General features: G+C 39.4%; 1 protein-coding gene across 4 annotated transcripts in view; it reads left to right on the top strand.

Annotated features, from left to right (window-relative positions):
• The window catches only part of LEPR (leptin receptor), a 104,411-nt gene that overhangs the window by 83,232 nt on the left and 3,504 nt on the right, over positions 1-17,675 (top strand). For 3 of the 4 annotated variants that reach the window (XM_077333438.1, XM_077333437.1, XM_077333439.1), the window contains exons 16-19: positions 639-818; positions 3,402-3,497; positions 7,084-7,186; positions 10,762-10,837. In XM_077333438.1, coding sequence (XP_077189553.1) covers positions 639-818; positions 3,402-3,497; positions 7,084-7,186; positions 10,762-10,837 — 455 coding nt within the window. Of the gene's footprint in view, positions 1-638; positions 819-3,401; positions 3,498-7,083; positions 7,187-10,761; positions 10,838-13,226; positions 17,133-17,675 lie in introns of those variants that run through there. The other variant, XM_077333440.1, reaches the window with a different exon arrangement.

Genomic DNA, 17,675 nt, shown 5'->3' with positions numbered 1-17,675 from the left:
TGAATAGGGGGAATGAAGAGGTGGGTGGTATGGTATGATAAAAAGAAGTTTGTTGTATTTACTCTCCTATATGGAAAAACAATAAAAATCTGTAATGGGAAGAAACTCCCAAGAAATTAATAAAAGAAAGATAAGCAAATGAAATGGGTGGACTTTACTTTCAACAACATAGAGTGAATAAATGTGAAAAGCTCCACAGAAATGGATTGGTCTGTTGATTTATACCATATCATTGTTTTCCTCTCTATGTAATTTGTTTAGTTCTCCAGGAATTGAATAATAATGAAATTGAAATGCCAAGGTACCTTGGCACTGGTACCTTAACATCTGGTGCCAAACATCTTGATTCTCCCCTTGCTGCCCTTGCAAGTGCCTACCTGTTTTAAGGAGGGCCATGGATATTTTTTTTTGCCACCTGTTACCATTTTGTATATTGTAATTGGGTTTCAATGGGGTTTTATTTAATTTTATTGTATGGATTTTCTTTTTATGTGACCCTCCACGAGCTGATTTTCAAGAGTGGCAGGCTATAAATAAACAAACAAACAAATAAATAAATAGCTGTGCCTGCCATTCTTTTGTACGTGGTCCAATTAGTTCTCTATAGGGACTTAATGATTTCTTTTTGTTTTTGTTAGTAAATATTGTGAAGTCTCTTAGTGTCTATCCAATAAACAGCAGTTGTGTAATTGTGAGCTGGATGCTTTCACCTTCAATATACATTGTTACATCTTTTGTAATTGAATGGACCAACCTGCATGAAGAACAAATTAAATGGATAATGGTTCCTTCGCATATTAGGAAATGTCATATTTATGGTGAGTTAACATATGGCTGTTTTTCAGTGTTACATAAGAGCATAAGAGAAGCCATGTTAGATCAGGCCAATAGACTGTCTAGTCCAATACTCTGTGTCTCCTGGAAACCCAGGTGCCATCAGGAGGTCCACCAGCAGGACCAGAATGCTGAAGATCTCCCACTATTGCCCACCAAGCACCAAGAATACAGAACTTCACTGCCCCAGATATGGTGTTCCATCTATAACCTGTGGCTAACAGCTACTGGTGGAACTTTACTCCATTTGTTTAGTCAATATTTGTTTGAAGCTGTCTATTCTTATAGTTGCCCTGACTTTCTGCAGCAGTGAATTCCACATGTTAATTATTCTTTGGGTGAAGAAGTATTTCCTTTTATTTGTTCTAAGCTTACTGTTCATTAATTTAATTGAGTGTTCACAAGTTCTTGTATTGTGAGAAAGTACTTAGTTAACTTCTCCTGAACCAGAGTTATTTCATCTCCCGCCTGGTTCCTTCTCAAGACAAGTGGATGTAATTTCTTTTGTATAAGTCCTTCTTGTTCTGAAAAGCATCCTCGTGCCTAACAAACATTAACCCTTCCTTCCTATACCTTTGTCTCATCCACGCATTCAGACTCCTACCTTGTGCATTCCTAGCTGGCTGTGTGCATGGAACAGGAAGCATTTCTGAGAAAGCTACATTGGAGGTCTTGGTATTGAGACTCTTGCCTAGCAGCTTAAATTTTCCCCCTTCATGACCACACAACTGCATTTCCTCACATCATTGGTGCCAACATGTACCACAACTACTGGCTCCTCACCAGCCTCTCTAGACCACATGTAATGTCCACTACCTTTGCACCAGGCACGCAAGTCACCATGCAGTCACCATGTGGGTTTGTAACCCATCTATCTACATGCCTGATGATTGAATCCCCAACTACCTAGAACCCCCTCTCTCCCTGCTGCACAGAAATGGTTTCTTGGATTGGATGTCCGTTTACCAATTGTAGAAGTCCCTTTTGAGGGAAGTTCCTCCCTTTCTTCAGCACAGTGCCCTGTTTCCCCTTGACCCTCATGTTCTTTGACAGCATCATTTTTTGAGTGGGACACATCTAACAAGTTCCCAAGAGTCTTTTCTGTGTGCCTGTCTTTGCAGGTCAACCACCTTGGCTTTAGAGTGTGAACTCATTGCCTGATAACAAGGAACTCTTTGCACTAAGTACATACTCATGAGTTCTGTCCAGCTGGCAGATAGTCATAGTTGTTGCACTCAATGTAATACACTGAATAGCCTCCAACTCCCTTCTGGCAGTCTACCTTCCTAATTATTTTTGGTCCCCCCTTTTAATATAAAATGTCCTATTTCTGTTTGAGGAAAGTATGCTTACCCCTTTAGGGATGTGAAGAGATTAGTGCTTTGATTTCCTTACCCTGCTGCTAAACTTGCTTGTTTATTCCCTTGTTCTAGACCAGTGGTCCTCAACCTTCCTAATGCCGAAACCTTTTAATACAGTTCCTCATGTTGGGGTGACCCCCCAGCCATAAAATTATGCAAGTGTTCTTTCACAGAAATTAAACCAAAACTGACCAATGGCATGAAGATCCATTGTTCATGATTGTATATAAATTGTTTTTTTTCCCCGGGGTTTCTCAGTTCAGTTCTGCTTCTTGTCCCGCTAAGCTGCGCCGCCACCTGGAGCACCTAGTGGGAGACTGCACTACGCTGGAGGCACTTCTGGAATGGCTGGTGGCCAAGCATGGGCATCTGCAGGAAGAGTGGCAACAATGGCAGTGCCACCCTGGCCAAGCTGCTTGTCCTGTTGTGACCCCCATGAAAGGATCGTTTGACCCCCAGGGTTCTGACCCCCCAGGATGAGAACCACTGTTCTTGACTCTTTGGCCATGGAGCAGGGCCTGCTCCCTCCAGACCTGGAGGCTGCTTGTAGGAGCCTTAAATAAATAAGGTCAAGAATGGGTAATTGGGAGCTAATCAATAAATAAGGATGAGTGATTAATACTAGGTGTTGCTGATAGGGGGCTCCTCTCCATCCCAGGTTGCCCTTTACTTCAAATGCTAATTTTATTTCACATCTTAATTTAGCACTTCTAGGCTTGGATTAGAGGGATCTGTAGCTGAATAGCCTCAGCAGTTACAGAAGGCATCAACTTGTTTTTTTTTGGGGGGGGGGGGTTGGTAAGGAAAAACCCTTATTTAAAGAATGTGAGAATATGCTTAAAAATGTATATTTAGTTTAAAATTGGACCCCCATATTTTTAAAGCCCTAGCTACATTTAAACCCTAGCTGTAATTTGTTTTGTTATTTGCATTTTGTTTCCCTTTTTCTGTTACCATATTTGGCACTGGAATGGGGCCTGCTACCTTGTAGAGCTTGGGCAAAATATTCTGATGTATTACCACAGTAATTAATACTATCAAAAATCCTTCACAAGCTTGTTTTACATTGGATGGTTGTAAAAAAAAAAACACGCAGATTACCCATTTGCGCACTAAGCAACAGATTTTGGAACCCTTTTTGATTTTCTTTACTTTATGCACTCTTCTCCTACAACTAACTGAAAATATGCTGTTTTTCTGTTCCAGATAATTTCTTTCTAATTGAGAAATACCGCTTTAGTGTGTACCCAATAATTTCTGAAGGGATCACTAAGCCTACAGTGACAGAGATTTTTTCAAAAGGTATTTTTAATATAGTGCTTCATTTTGTGTTTTAGCTTTATCTGTAGTATAAAACTGGAAGTGCATCTTAGGGGTGGGCAACAAAAAAATTGGTATTTTTCGGATCCAGATATATTGGAGCAAAAACATACTGTGTTTCCAGTTTTCCAGGTTCCAAATACTGGTATGGTATTCAGATCCAGGTTGTTTTTTTCCCCCCAGGCTTCTAATATCTTCTATTTTGATCATTTCCTATATTAATTTTCTTTTTTGACTCTGGAGTGATGGTGCTTTAAACAAACCTAAAGGTAAGCTGCTTGTTCTGTCCTTCAGGTAACCTCCAAATTCAGTTCTGTGACTTGATGGCACCCCCTCCACACACACACACATTCACATACACACATTGTCTATAGGGTATCATATGGAATACTGAGATGTCAGATCAATTGGAGATAGCTCTCCTGGGGTTGAGGTAGTTACTGGAGCAGGGATGAATTGTTGTGTCCTGTGCCCATCTCTTAATTTAGAATGCTGACCAAATTGTTCAGCTGTTTATGAAAGCAAAAGGCAGCTGAAGAAACTTCCTTACTGCGGAGTCTATTTTTCCAGCACCTTTCACATGACCTGGAGCCCTCTGGCTATTTCATCTGTCAATCCTGGCCTCTAAACAAAACTGAGAGCTGCCGCTTGACCGGCTTCTCTTTGGGGCCAGTCTTTGCATTACGTTTAGAATTTATCATTTAGGACAGTGGTCCCCAACCTTTTTGAGGCTGGGGACCGGCAGGGCAACTGCCCGCCCGTGCATGGCGCATGTGTGCAGCCCTGATTCCCTCTCCCCCCCTCCCGCAGTAAGAAGCTTCCCGGGCCGCAAGCTTGCAGCCTGGGAAGTTTTTTACTGCGGGGAGAGGGAGCCGCGGCCCGGCACCAAAGCCTTCACGGCCTGGCACCGGGCCGTGGCCCGCGGGTTGGGGACCACTGGTCTACATAAAACATAAATTATACTACTAGGAATGTCTAAGCATTTCAATTGTTTGCTCATCTATACTTATATACCCCTTTTTGTATTTAGTAATACAAGAGAGTTCCATTATATTCCCTACATTCAATTTTTAAAAATAATCCAAGGTATCATGGAGGCAGGTTTTTGGTTTCTATTATTATTGATCATATTAGCATCTAGCAAATTAAAAATGGACTTCCATCCTTGACTTTTGATAGCCCTGTGTCAACAGCATAAATTCTACATTACATGAAGAATCTATTCAACTTAATTATTTTATTCTAAATATTTAATAAAGGGACAAAAATTGTGTACATGATATTTCTAATTCATGTAAGAAAATTGGGTATATTAATCATATTTCCAATACCTGTAATATAAAAGCAGGGACCTATGAGATTCATGGGGAAGGGGATGCCATTCTTTCCCCTCCCCATTAGCTCACCATCAACTCTGTCAGAAACAACAACTGCCATTAATTTGGGCTCCTCATAGGCAAACTCAAAGGGAGGGGGATTCTTGTTTGTTTGCCTGTCCCCTCACCCACTCTGCCTGCTGGTATGTCTGTTCACCATTTCCCCCATGCATCCTCCTCCCACCGCACCTTACACCCTTTCTTTCTACCCATCTGTCCTTTTTCTTACTGGTCCCCCTTCTCCCCTTTCTCCACATTGCTGCTACTGAGAGGCAGCTTGGTGTAGTGATTAAGAGCAATGGTTTCTAAACTGGAGAACTGGGTTTAGTTCCCCCTTCTCCACATGCAACCAGACAGGTGGGTGAACAAAGGTTAGTCAGTCCTTTTAAAGTAGTTCTCACTGAACTATGCCATTAGAACTCTCTCAGCCCCACCTACCTCACAGAGTGTCTGTTGTGGGGAGAGGAAAGGAAGGTGATTGTAAGCTGCCTTGAGATTCCCTTGGATAGTGAAAAGTTGGGTTTAAAAGAAACAACTCTCCTTATGTGTGTGTACTTTACCCCACAACAATTTGAAAAGTGGCAGGATTGCAAAACCAAAACCAAAAAAGGAACATAACCCAACCTTTACAGGTAGGAACTCAAAAGTTGAGCTGTATAATAAAATAATGTAAAAATGTTAATTATTTATTATAGTGCACAATTAAAAACAGAATAAAAACTACATCAAAACTATACAGAACTAGCTTTTTTTCTGATGCACATGAGATACACTCTCAGCACAGAATTATATAATAGCAAAGAGTGGTGAGCCTAGGCATATGCCATAGGAGGGGGTCTCCAAAAAGTCTAAAATTTACATATATTGGTGGGAGCCATAATTTACAGATCCCATTCAACCACTCAGCTACACTTTATAATGAGTTTAGATATTTTATATAAAGTGTATTGTCACAGTTCTGACCACTGAGGAAGACCCAGTAGGGTCGAAACGCATTTGGTCTTATGTGCTATTAGTTCTGTATAGTTTTTATGTACCGTATTTGCCGGCGTATAAGACGACTGGGCATATAAGACGACCCCCCAACATTTCCACTCAAAATACAGTACTATGGGCCACTGTGGGCAGCTATGTCTATCCCAACTGAAGTGCACCCGACCCCCCCACTTGGAGGCATGTTTTTCAGGGAGGAAAAGTAGTCTTATACGCCAGCAAATACTGTAGTTTTTATTTTGTTTTTAATTGTGCACTATAATAAATAATTAACATTTTTACATTATTTTATTGTACAGCTCACCTTCTGAGTTCCTCACAGTGGCAGGGTTGCCACTGTTGTTAGGTTTCCTTGTATGTGTGCTGGCGTTGGTCCTTAACCATGCTGCCCATGTGCAAATAGTGGTTTGTAACTTTTTAAATTTTTCTGCAAGCCTCAGGGAGCCCATAATTAAAGAAATATTGTTTTCTGTTGATGTGGTCTTAGTAAACATATTTAAGTACCTGCAGATGAAGTTATAGTGACAGGTACAGGAATTAAATCTCATTTTGTTTTCTTTCCCCCACAGTGCATAATATAATATTTTATCCCTTTGTAATGATTTTCTATTAAGTATTTATAGGGATGTCTATTTCTCATTTAAAATTGTTTTAAAATTTCTTTTCTCATTCTAAACTGAACAGTGTTCTACTACAACAGAAAAATATTGTAATAAAGAGTGCATTTTATAATTTTTAAGGTGAAATATGGGTGATTCTTTCCCTCTTGTATCAATATTAGTTCTGAATTTTTATCATGTCATACTTTCAGATACTTAAACAAATATATTGTACAGTTTATTCTTCATCAAATAGAATTAAATGCTTGAATGTATCCATCATTATAATATCTCTAATTTAGATTGTTCTTTCTCCTTATTTATTTAGTATTGTGGTAGGATATGAAAATGATTCCATAAAATATTTCTAAATTAGTTTCATTACAGCTATTCAAAATGCACATGTTTTTTTGTTAGTATTAAGATAATTTCTTCAACTTATTCAAGCCATTTCATGTAGAATTCAGATGTTCCAGAATATAACAAGCTTTGCTTTGTTCTGGATTTAGTTGTATTCTATGCCCTAAAAAGAATATTTTTGTGTTGATATATTTGCTGGATTAGTTATAGCTATTTTAAACAGTTGCCTTTTATTTTCAGGTGGTATTGAGAAACAGAATCACATGAATATCTATATGATTTTCCTCCTGGTAATTATGTGCTTAATATTCCTGATTGCAGCTCTTCTGATCTTGCATCAAAGGTAAAACTTTCTTAGATGGTTCCCAAGCTGATAAACCTTTTGAATTTAAATATAAACATATATAGTATAGTATTATTCATATATGTGACCCTAGCAAGTATGCCACTAAATCTGGACTGAGTTCTGCATGTGGCACTTTTCAGAGTCTGAATAGATAGCATAGAAATATTCTAAATATGTAAAAATTTCTGTATTCTGTATTCACCTAGCAAAATACAAATCTGGAAGTTCTTGGAACAAAAACTTCAAAGCCAGTCAGATAACGGTTATGAGAATAATGTCAATTCCAGCATTTTCTCCCTACTTCCCACCTGTTACAACATTGCACTCAAACCAAAGTTTTAATAGTGTGCAGATGGGAGAAGTCTCTGTTCTGTCTTTTTATTTTATAAAAGGGGGAAGAGAGAAACTTCCCATGATCCTGTGCTTTCATCATCATAATTTATTCCCAGCCATTGACTAATAGATAGAAAAAAACAAAAACAAAAAGGATTAAAATTAGGTCAATCTTCTACATTAAAATTTTGAAAGCTTTCAATAGAGTAAATTATTCAAAAGAGTAAATTATTTTTTAGAACCTCTAAAGATAAGCAGAAAAAGTAGACAAAGGACGCCATGTAGCATTAGCCCAGTTATTTCGTATCCTACTAGTAAGCCAGGCAAATCTGGCAATCTTGGTTGTAAGATCTCTGGGTGTCAGACAAAATCAGTTTGAGGCATTCCAAAAGAATGTGTTCTTTTGCATTCAAAAATAATGTGTTCAAAGGGCTCTATTTGCTCCTTATTGCATAAACAGATACGTTCTGCAACTGGAAGTCTTTCAACATTTCCTTCCAAATAAATTAAAGGCAGGGCATTGTAGCATAGAAGAGTGAAACATCTTCTATACTCTGGATTAGTGATGTTGTAGAGGTAAGACATCACAATATTTTTATTAAGTAGATCCTTTCCAAATCGGGTATCCTTGATTGTATGAAGGTCGTATTGCCTTTCAACATCAGTGACTCTTTCCTTGACGTATTCCTTTTTCTTTCTATAATCTATTCAAAACCAAAACAAAGCAGCTGCTAAATAAATAGGGATGAAGCAAAAACAAACAAACAAACCAATAAACATCATGAAATTTATTATTATTATTTATTTATTTATTTATTTATTTATTTATTTATTTATTTATTTATTTATTTATTTATTTATTATTTAATTTATATTCCGCCTCCCCCTGGAGGCTTGAGCGGGTCACATAAAAACCAATCCCCTAAAACAATAAAAGCACAATAAAACACAATACAATTAATACAAAAGTTAAGACAAGAATAGCGGCAAAATCAATATAACTAACCCAGTTCCACACCCACTAAGAAGGGAAAGGGAGGGGGCAGATGACAGACGCAACCATCACATTTGTGAGGGGGGCTAGATCTTCTTGCTGCCTGGCCTCAACCGAAAGCCTGGCGGAAGAGCTCTGTCTGGCAGGCTCTGTGGAATGATGACAATTTCCACAGGGCCTGCAGCTCTTCTGGAAGCTCATTCCACCAGGTTGGGGCCAGGACCGAAAAGGCCCTGGCCCTGGTTGAGGCCAAGAGAGCTTCCTTGGGACTGGGAATGACCAATAGGTTAGCCCCCGCAGAGCATAAGGCCCTGCAGGGGGCATAGGGCAATAGGCGGTCCCTCATATACATTGGGCCCAGACCATGGATGCCTTGAAGGTCAAAACCAAAACCTTGAACCTGATCCAGAAGATAACTGATAGCCCATGCAGCTGCCTCAGCACTGGCTGGATATATGCCCTCCAAAGTGTAGCCATGAGGACCCTAGCAGCCACATTTTGGACCAGTTGCAGTTTCCAGATCAAGCCCAAAGGCAGGTCAGTGTAGTGCGAGTTACAGAAATCTAATCTGGAGGTGACCGTTGCATGGATCACTGTGGCCAAGTGTTCAGAGGACAGATAGGGCGCTAGTAGCCTAGCCTGGCAGAGATGGGAAAATGCCTGGCCAGCTACCTGTTTGACCTGTGCCTCAAGTGTTAGTGAGGCATCCATGGTCACCCCCAGGTTTCTGGCCTGAGACATGATCTTAAGTTGCGTCCTGGTCAGAGAGCGCAAGCGCACTTCCTGGTCTGCTCCCCTATGGCCCAACCACATGACTTCCGTCTTGGAGGGGTTGAGTTTCAGGTGACTCTGCTCGAGCCATCCAGCCCCTGCTTCCAAACATCTGGTGAATGGTTCCGGGGGAGAGTCCGGGCGGCCATCCATGAGGAGAAAGAGCTGAGTGTATACTGCATACTGATGGCAACCCAGCCCATAACTCCACACCAGTTGAGCCAGAGGGCGCATAAAGATGTTAAATAATGTGGGAGAGAGCACCGAGCCCTGTGGGACCCCATAAGGGAGCAAGTAAGGGCCTGATAATTCCTCTCCCACAGCTACCCTCTGTGTCCGTCTCAACCCCGTGACCAGGACAGAAGCCAGACTGGTATGGATCGAGCGCCAAAGTATCTTCCAGGAACGCTAGGAGCTGGTCCACCGCAGCCCTTTCTACCACCTTACCCAGGTGGTAGAAGTGTGCTACCGGGCGGTAGCTTGCAGGGTCATGCAGGTCCAGAGATGGTTTCTTGAGGAGAGGGCACACCACCGCCTCCCTCAATGCCTCAGGGAACTCCCCCGACTGGAGAGAGCAGTTGACAATGTCCCTGAGCTGATCATCTATCCGTCCATCACTCCGCTTAAGGAGCCAAGACAGACAGGGATAGAGGGGGAAAGTGGTCGCCCTCATCCTCCCTAGCAACTCGTCCACTTCGGATAGAGAAAGCTGCCTGAAGCCATCAAACGTTGCCTCCAAAGGTGGCCAACGGACCTCCAGTTCCTTAACTGTATTAACCATGGCGGGAAGGGAGTGGTGGAGCGACAAGACTTTATCCACAAAATGGCTCTCAAATACCTCACAGCTGATGGTCAATTTCCTACTATTTTGGCACCCTTCTTCCAGGGCGGTAAGAGATCTAACAACCCTAAATAGTCAAGCTGGGTGAAAGCTAGTGGATGCAATTTCCATGACAAAGAAGTCACGTTTAGCCTCATAAGCGTGCGATGAGATGTTCTTGTAGCCTCGTCATGAGCCTTCCAAAACAGTCTTGAAATAACTGAACTATGGGTAAAGTATAACTGCACAAGAGTAGTCTTAAAATACTATTACATAAGAGGGTTTCTAGGAACTTCCCATTTATTTATTTAGTTGATTGGTTGACCATTTCTACACAAGGAATATGTTCCTGGACAGCCTTCGAATGTTGGCAGCTTGTAGAGCCTCCTCCACATGATTCTAATTCTGTAGAAGTCAGAACGCAGCTGTGGTGAACTGTTACACAACTTTTGCAAATTCAGTGTAGTGAGGAGGGCCTTTAAAATAGAACTATTGATGAAGTGACATTAATACTGTTGAAGCCTGCCTCAAAAAATGGACCTTAGTTCTGTTGTCATGGGGTTAAATAAAAACTGATTTCTGTTAATGAAATATGCCTTCACAGGAAAAGTAATAATATGCACTAGTTTAACTAAATACTTTGTGACATTTCAGAATGAAGACACTATTATGGGATGATGTTCCAAACCCCAAGAAATGTTCCTGGGCACAGTCAGTAAATTTCCAAAAGGTATGGACTTCTATCTTGATGTACTTAAAAAAATTATATCAACGATTTGTGTTTAAATTCAGTTTTAAAAGAATTAATGTGCTAACTAGGAAAAAAACCCCTAATGAACAGTTATTAAAGTACCAACATTTTGTCAGGGGCCTGAGACTCTTATTAAGGGGTAAGTGAGAACATGGGACGCTCTATAAAACCAGTGGGTTGGATCCAGCAATGCATAAATGGAAAAAGAAATGTACTTAGCACAGTTCCACTTGCACAAGGGATTCTACAACATCTTGTAAAATATCTCTCACTTTCATTCTAATTTGCATACATATGAACAATCTTGTGCAGTAGTCTCCATCTCCCGCTACTGTACCTCAGCAAGCCATTTTGGAAATGAAGAAGGTGCTAGGTTTGCTTCCTGAAAGCCCAGGTTGCACAATACCCTGTGTGTGTAAAATGCTATCAAGTTGCAGCCAATGATGCTCACTCCATCAAGGGTCTTTTGGGGCAAGTAGGTTTGCCAGGTCCCTCCTGGCCACCTGGACATTGTACAATGATGTACAATGCCATAGAGTCCACCCTCCAAAGCAGCCATTTTCTATAGGGGAACTGATCTCTATAGCCTGGAGATGAGCTGCGATTCTGGGAGTTCTCCAGTTCCAACATGTAGGAGATGAGTGAGAAGCCGAGGTAGTTTGCCATTCCTTTCCTCTGGAGAGTCTTCCTTCCAAGTGACCTCCCTTCCAAGTACCAATGCTCTTAGCTTCTGAAATGTGATGAGATCAGATTATACCATGCCACCTGTCATAGGTCAGTCAGGCTGCAATGGAGGAGGGGACCAGCATAATTTACCCAGAGGTGGCAGAAGCTGACAGACAGGAAGGGTAGGTTCAGACAAGCCAAGATTTAAAGAGCTAACACAGAATCATCTCCACCCCACTCCATCCCCAGTTCGGAGCCAACTGAAAGATCAGCTGCCCAGTTCCTGCTCCCTGGGTTCACCTGTGCTAGAAGAGAAGCATAGGTTGAGAGCAGAACTCTAGATTAAAAGGAAAAGTGCTTGGCTCATGGCTTGATAGCAGCTACTGGATGAAAATAATACTGAGCCATCACAGGATTAAGGCCACACAGGTGGCTGGTTACTATATAGCAGTTTGAGAGATGCTGAAGGAGCGTAGAGGCAAACATCCTGACACTCCTTCACCTTAAACTCTGATCTGTGTTTTGATATACCTCTGTACTTAAAACAGTCTTGCTTTCTAGAAATTCCACTGCAGCTCTACTCTAGAATCTGGTCAGCTATGATACCACCTTTCCTCCCATACAATATCTTACCCAAATAGAAACACAGGGGAGTATAACAATAAGCTTAGTGCAAGCAGCTACTGTGGTCTTTTCCTTGCATTTCTTCTTGTGCAAGCACAAGTGGAAATAGTGTGCTGGATCCAACCCAATATCTGTTTTACGTTGATGGGATTATACCATGGGTTCTACAGATTCCCATACAAGTCAGTCCACCTAGTCACAGATCATTTGTGGGAAGTTCCAGTGAGCACAGAGGTTTTGTTCTTCAAGAATCTCTGTTTTATTAGACTCACTTGGGGCTTCCCCTTGCTCTGAATATAATAGAGAAGGTCACAAGAGTAGCCTGAATTGCTCTCAGGACTATGGACCTTGGTGACTGGATTCAGTGTTCTAGATCTGTTTATTTGAAGGATCGCCTCTCCCAATATATTCCCCGGAGAGCATTGTGTTCTGTGAATACCAACTTGTTGGTAATCCCTGGCCCCAAAGATATTCACCTGACCTTGACCAGCACCAGGGCTTTTTTGGCCCTGGCTATGACCTGATGGAATGAGTTACCAAAGCTGTCAAAGTTCAACTGGGGATGGCACACTTCTACCAGGCCCATGGCTGGCTGGACAGACCTCTGTGTCCTTCTCCTTGACCTTGGCTTCCCCCTGGTTTTAGATCCTCCCAGTCCAATTAGCCCAGTGGAGGGTATCTAGGGGGTGGGAGGAGAAGTATTGGTTTTATTTGTATTTATTATTTATTGTAAACCACTGAGCCTGCTTGTGGGGAGAAATGATATACAAATTGAATAAATAAATTTCAATAGGACTTTGATCCTGTTTTTACTTGCACTACAATCTTTGGATACCACAAATGAATGTTGCTCTAGCAGCTTAAATTATGCTTTCCTAATTTTGCCATAAGTTGGTTTTAGCTATCTTAAATACTAAAGTAAAGGGTTTACTATTTGCACAGGAGGGCTTCTAAATATCAAAAGAATGCTTGCTTAATATATATATTTTAGAAAATATTTAAGCTCTTTTCTTGGTTTACATTTCCAGTGAATTTTTATTTCTCATCTTTTTAATTTTATTTCATTTCATTTAAACAGAAAGTGGACATTCTTTGAAGTCTGATCATGGTCACTGCCTGCTGAGCCATTGTGATAGCACCCAGACTTCCTATACAGAGTTGTTAGAAGAATTATGTTTCTGTATTCAGAAGAGAGGAATTTACATATCATTTCTGTTACCTTTGTTCATACATGATAGTGCTGGAAATAATTTTGTCCGCAAATTACACTAAATGTATACAATTTTGAGAACATTTCTATATTTCAGAGAAGATAGGGTTTGCTATTTGGGGTGAAAGAAAAGAAGACAGTTTGCCATCATTCATTCATCTGCCCTCAGAAATCCCTTTTTAAAAGCCAGTTTTAATGATCTTTAGCTGAAATAGTTTGAATTTAGCTGAAATAGCCAGAATTTGCTTGCAAGCCTTACATTTGCCAACCCTAGTTAGAGCTAGAAGTGCCCGTAAATTCCAGTGCCATGCCAAGGCAACTTTCCCCCTTTCTAAATCTATTGACTTCAATAGGTGTAACTCTCTTTAGGGTTGCACTGTAAATGCCCTAAAAGGAACAACATTGTTTAATATCTAGCTGTTTTTACTTCTGCAGTGTTTGTCTACTTTCCTTATGTTTATAAATTGTTTTTTCTATTTGTTTTGCCAATTGAACAGTTAATTTTAATTTCTATCAGTAGAGAATGTTTATCATTTAGAACATAATGGATGAACTTTTCTTAAAAAATCACACTTGTGCTATACACTCAGCAAAAGGACCACCTTTTATCATTCCAAGAATGCCTCAGAAAATCTGTGTCCTAAAGCAGTGAACAGCATATGTATCGAAGTAGCTACATCTCAAGGAGAGAATTATTATCAAGAAGAAATAATTATTTAAATTCCTCAACATCAGTGTATTGAAATGCCTGTCTCTAGTAATGAATTTACAAGATAGAAAATATGATGTAAGTGCCATCATAAAAGAATTGGACCTTTGGATCAATGGGCTTAGATGGGTGTAACTCCGCTTAGGGTAGCAATGTAAGACTTCCATAGCAAAATTCCATATACAGTGCATTCCATATATAGGTATCTTTTATATTGTATGCTCGTGATTATTTTAGAGTAAGGAAATATTCCTTTAAAATAAAAGCTATCTAACATCCCTATTTAGATAGTGCATCTGTTTCCATATGAGAAAAATGGAATCTTTTAATATATCCCTGGGTGCTGGATTTAATGCAATATGATATAAAAAAAACTGGCCACATACGTGTTTTGCTACTCGTTGTTTTCATTTGGTCTCATAGATGTTTAAATATCCACAGCCACATTAACTTATAAATGTCTAAATTGTTTCTGAAATGAAAATAATGATTAAACCCTTGTTTCCCTGTCTAGTGTCAGCACAGGGAAATGTTTCCTTACCTTCTAGCCAGTCCATTTATAATTATAATACTTTTTCTGAAGTCAGCAGGATTGGTGCCCATTTTTGTTCAAACCTGAGAAAGACCTGTAAATTTAGAAGGAAGAGAACTTCTAAAAGTATTCATTAAGTTTGAATAAAATGCTTTCATTAGAAATGTTAAGGGGACAATTGGAAGTGTACTTCTTTTGAACACGTTATCCCTATAGGAGATTCAAGAGATCCTATTTTTGTGTTGTGCATACACAAGTGTGTGTGTGTGCGTGTTCTCATAGTGGTTTTCATTTTTTCTTCCCCCATACTGTTTGAAATTTCGGAGGGGTGATTTCTGCATGTGTTGTGTACCTATAAGGTTCGCTTCATTTTCCCCAGTATTTTCTCCATTTTGGGGAGGAGCACTTTTACCCCAATCTGTTTTTTCAAACCAATCTGGAGTCACTTTTACTCCTCATATGTAATGGTTTATTTTTGTTTGTTCTGCCCATCATCTCCCACAGTCAAACCATGCCCTCCCTCCATTCTTTCTTTCTTTTTTTAATTTTCAAAGTAATATTGATAGGGTGATACAAGAATAGGTTTGCCTTCTTTTTATACTGATATTGAACATCACATTTACAGTCCCACGTAAGGAAGAAGAATTTAAAAATAATAATAATGATTTTTTTAAGAGTAATATTTCCTGGTATTTTTTAATATTCAGTGCTGATATCAGTATAAGAATATTTACTATATGAAGAAAGCCATCTTTCCACCCAAGCAATATAATTTTGTTAAAATAGAGTGTTTCCACACTGGAGGCTTTGCACCAGGCTGCAGGCTGGAGTTTGAGTCAAGGCAGCTTGCCCAGCCTTTCCTGCTCCTACCTGGGGGAGCATTTGGCCCAGCACACCTCGTCTGCCCCAGATTTGTGCTCCCACATGGGAACTGGGGCAGCGAAGTTCCCAGTGCAGAAATGGTGACTCTCTTAACTAAGAATGCTGTAATGTGTGTGTATGTTTTAAAAAACCACTTCAAAATATCTGTACAGCAGTATGTCTTCATATTGCTATAAATGTGTAGAAATAGAGGATAGGGGTTGCAAGCAGCTTTCTTCCAAGGATTGTTTGTTTAATTAATTAATTAATCAATCAATCAATTAATGGAAATACACATGCATTGGTGACTTTTTGTTTTTTGGAAGCTTTCTATCAGTCTGTTTTTCTGTGGAGGAAATGATAATACTTGCACATGCATGCAGATCAACCTACCAGAGTGTCGTCTCTTGGCAGCCTTTCAACCAATCACTTTTGGGCATGAACTTAACTATCCAATATAAATATTTCTCATTGCAAGTTGTAACTTTGAACACTGGAGAAAAATCATTTCTCTGGCACCAAGGAATGCCATTTCTCACTTTTATACTTTTTGGTAGGGAAGCAAAGAATCTCTGCCACTCCCCGAATGTACTGGGTTCTTTTTTTTTTTAAAGAAAAACCTGCCACGCAGTTCTGTATTGTACATTCAGATTTAACAGAATATGAAAACCTTTTTCCAATCAGCTTATTTAGAATAGGGGAAGAGATCAGACCCTGTGATGTTATGGTAACTATATCACCTCAGCGTATGCTCACAATTTTTATTAAGAAGTTGGAGCAGGGATGCCAGTGATGACGACAGCACCCTCTCTATATTCCTGTTTCTTTCAGCACATCTAGAAGAAATAAACTGACTTAACTAATAATGCAGAGAGGGGAGATGTGTGGAATAAAATACTCAGGCTGATTCTGATGCTTGAGAACTGATTTGCAAAGAAAGCATGTAATACATCAAGCATACAGAAAAACCCTTTATGTCTAAAGAACCCTAAAAGTTATTTATACTCTGCAGACCCGGAAGGAGAGAAAGAGGCCTATAGAAATCTATTGGGACCCATGGCAGTACGAAGAATTATCCAATAATACTGCATTCAAATACAGAATCTAGTTAGAATGTTACTTCTGAGTAACATCCTAACTAGATTCTGTATTTCAATATAACATTCCCAATCACATGTAATGATAATCACAAAAAATTCAAGAAACATCTCTGTTTGAAAGCTTGATTTTGCTATCTTTTTGCTCCCCAGTGTGATTTTGAATATTTCTAGGTATTTGACCACCTGCTGGCCCTATTTTTAATTGTATCTTTTAAAAAATTATAGTATGCATTTTTATGGCATTGGTTAAATGTCCTGAAAACACTAACATTCTTTGATTTCCCTGTTAGAGCAATGAAATTTCCAAGGATGTTTTTTTAATCAGCATTACCTGGCCTATCAATGCAAATTAAATTTTACATAATAGCTGAGCATATAAATCTTCACTTTGTACTTTTAACAGATTTACTTGCTGGAAGGTATTTTAGGCATTTAATATTGGTTTGACTGCAAATGTTTTACAGCAACATTTACTTCTTTTACTGTGTGCAGTTATTATATAATCGTAGGATTATGTTTTCCTAGAAAAATGTATCTTCAGTGTATCCAATTAAACATCTAATTCATATGAATTCATATTCTAATTCTAATTTATTAATTTAATGTGTTTATTTTATTTTGTGCTGGTTGAATTTTCATGTAACTCTGTAGGGTTAGAGGTTATTCATCAGTTGAGTGAAGTGTTACAGTGAGAACAAACCCTATGCCTTCTGCCTTGGCACTGATTTCAACCTTTGAGTATAACTGTGCATAGACATAATATGTCTCTGTACCGACACCTATTATTGCCTCCCCACCACCAGAACATCTTTGTTTACAATATACCTTAATTTGCAAAATATAGGGCCTCTTTTCTTTTCCATCCCTGCCAAGTCACCATCATAATTTTTATGACTCTGTCTGTGAGTGAGTGAATTTCCTGAGATTCTTTTCTTCATTAAGCTTTAGCAGTATCCCACTATAATATGACTAAGAATCAACAGTTATGGAAATTACTTTTCAAACGCTTATAGGGAGGCCACATATTAGATATCCACTGTTTCACCAGCTTTCCGGTTTTACAGAGTTGCTAGCAGGTAACAAAGTAAAATGTCACCAAATTTTACTTAACATTT

Source organism: Paroedura picta, chromosome 4 (assembly GCF_049243985.1).
Source record: "Paroedura picta isolate Pp20150507F chromosome 4, Ppicta_v3.0, whole genome shotgun sequence".
In the NCBI taxonomy this organism is placed as follows: Eukaryota; Metazoa; Chordata; class Lepidosauria; order Squamata; family Gekkonidae; genus Paroedura; species Paroedura picta.
Note: the sequence above shows the minus strand (reverse complement) of the source record. Positions and strands in the feature narration are given on the sequence as shown.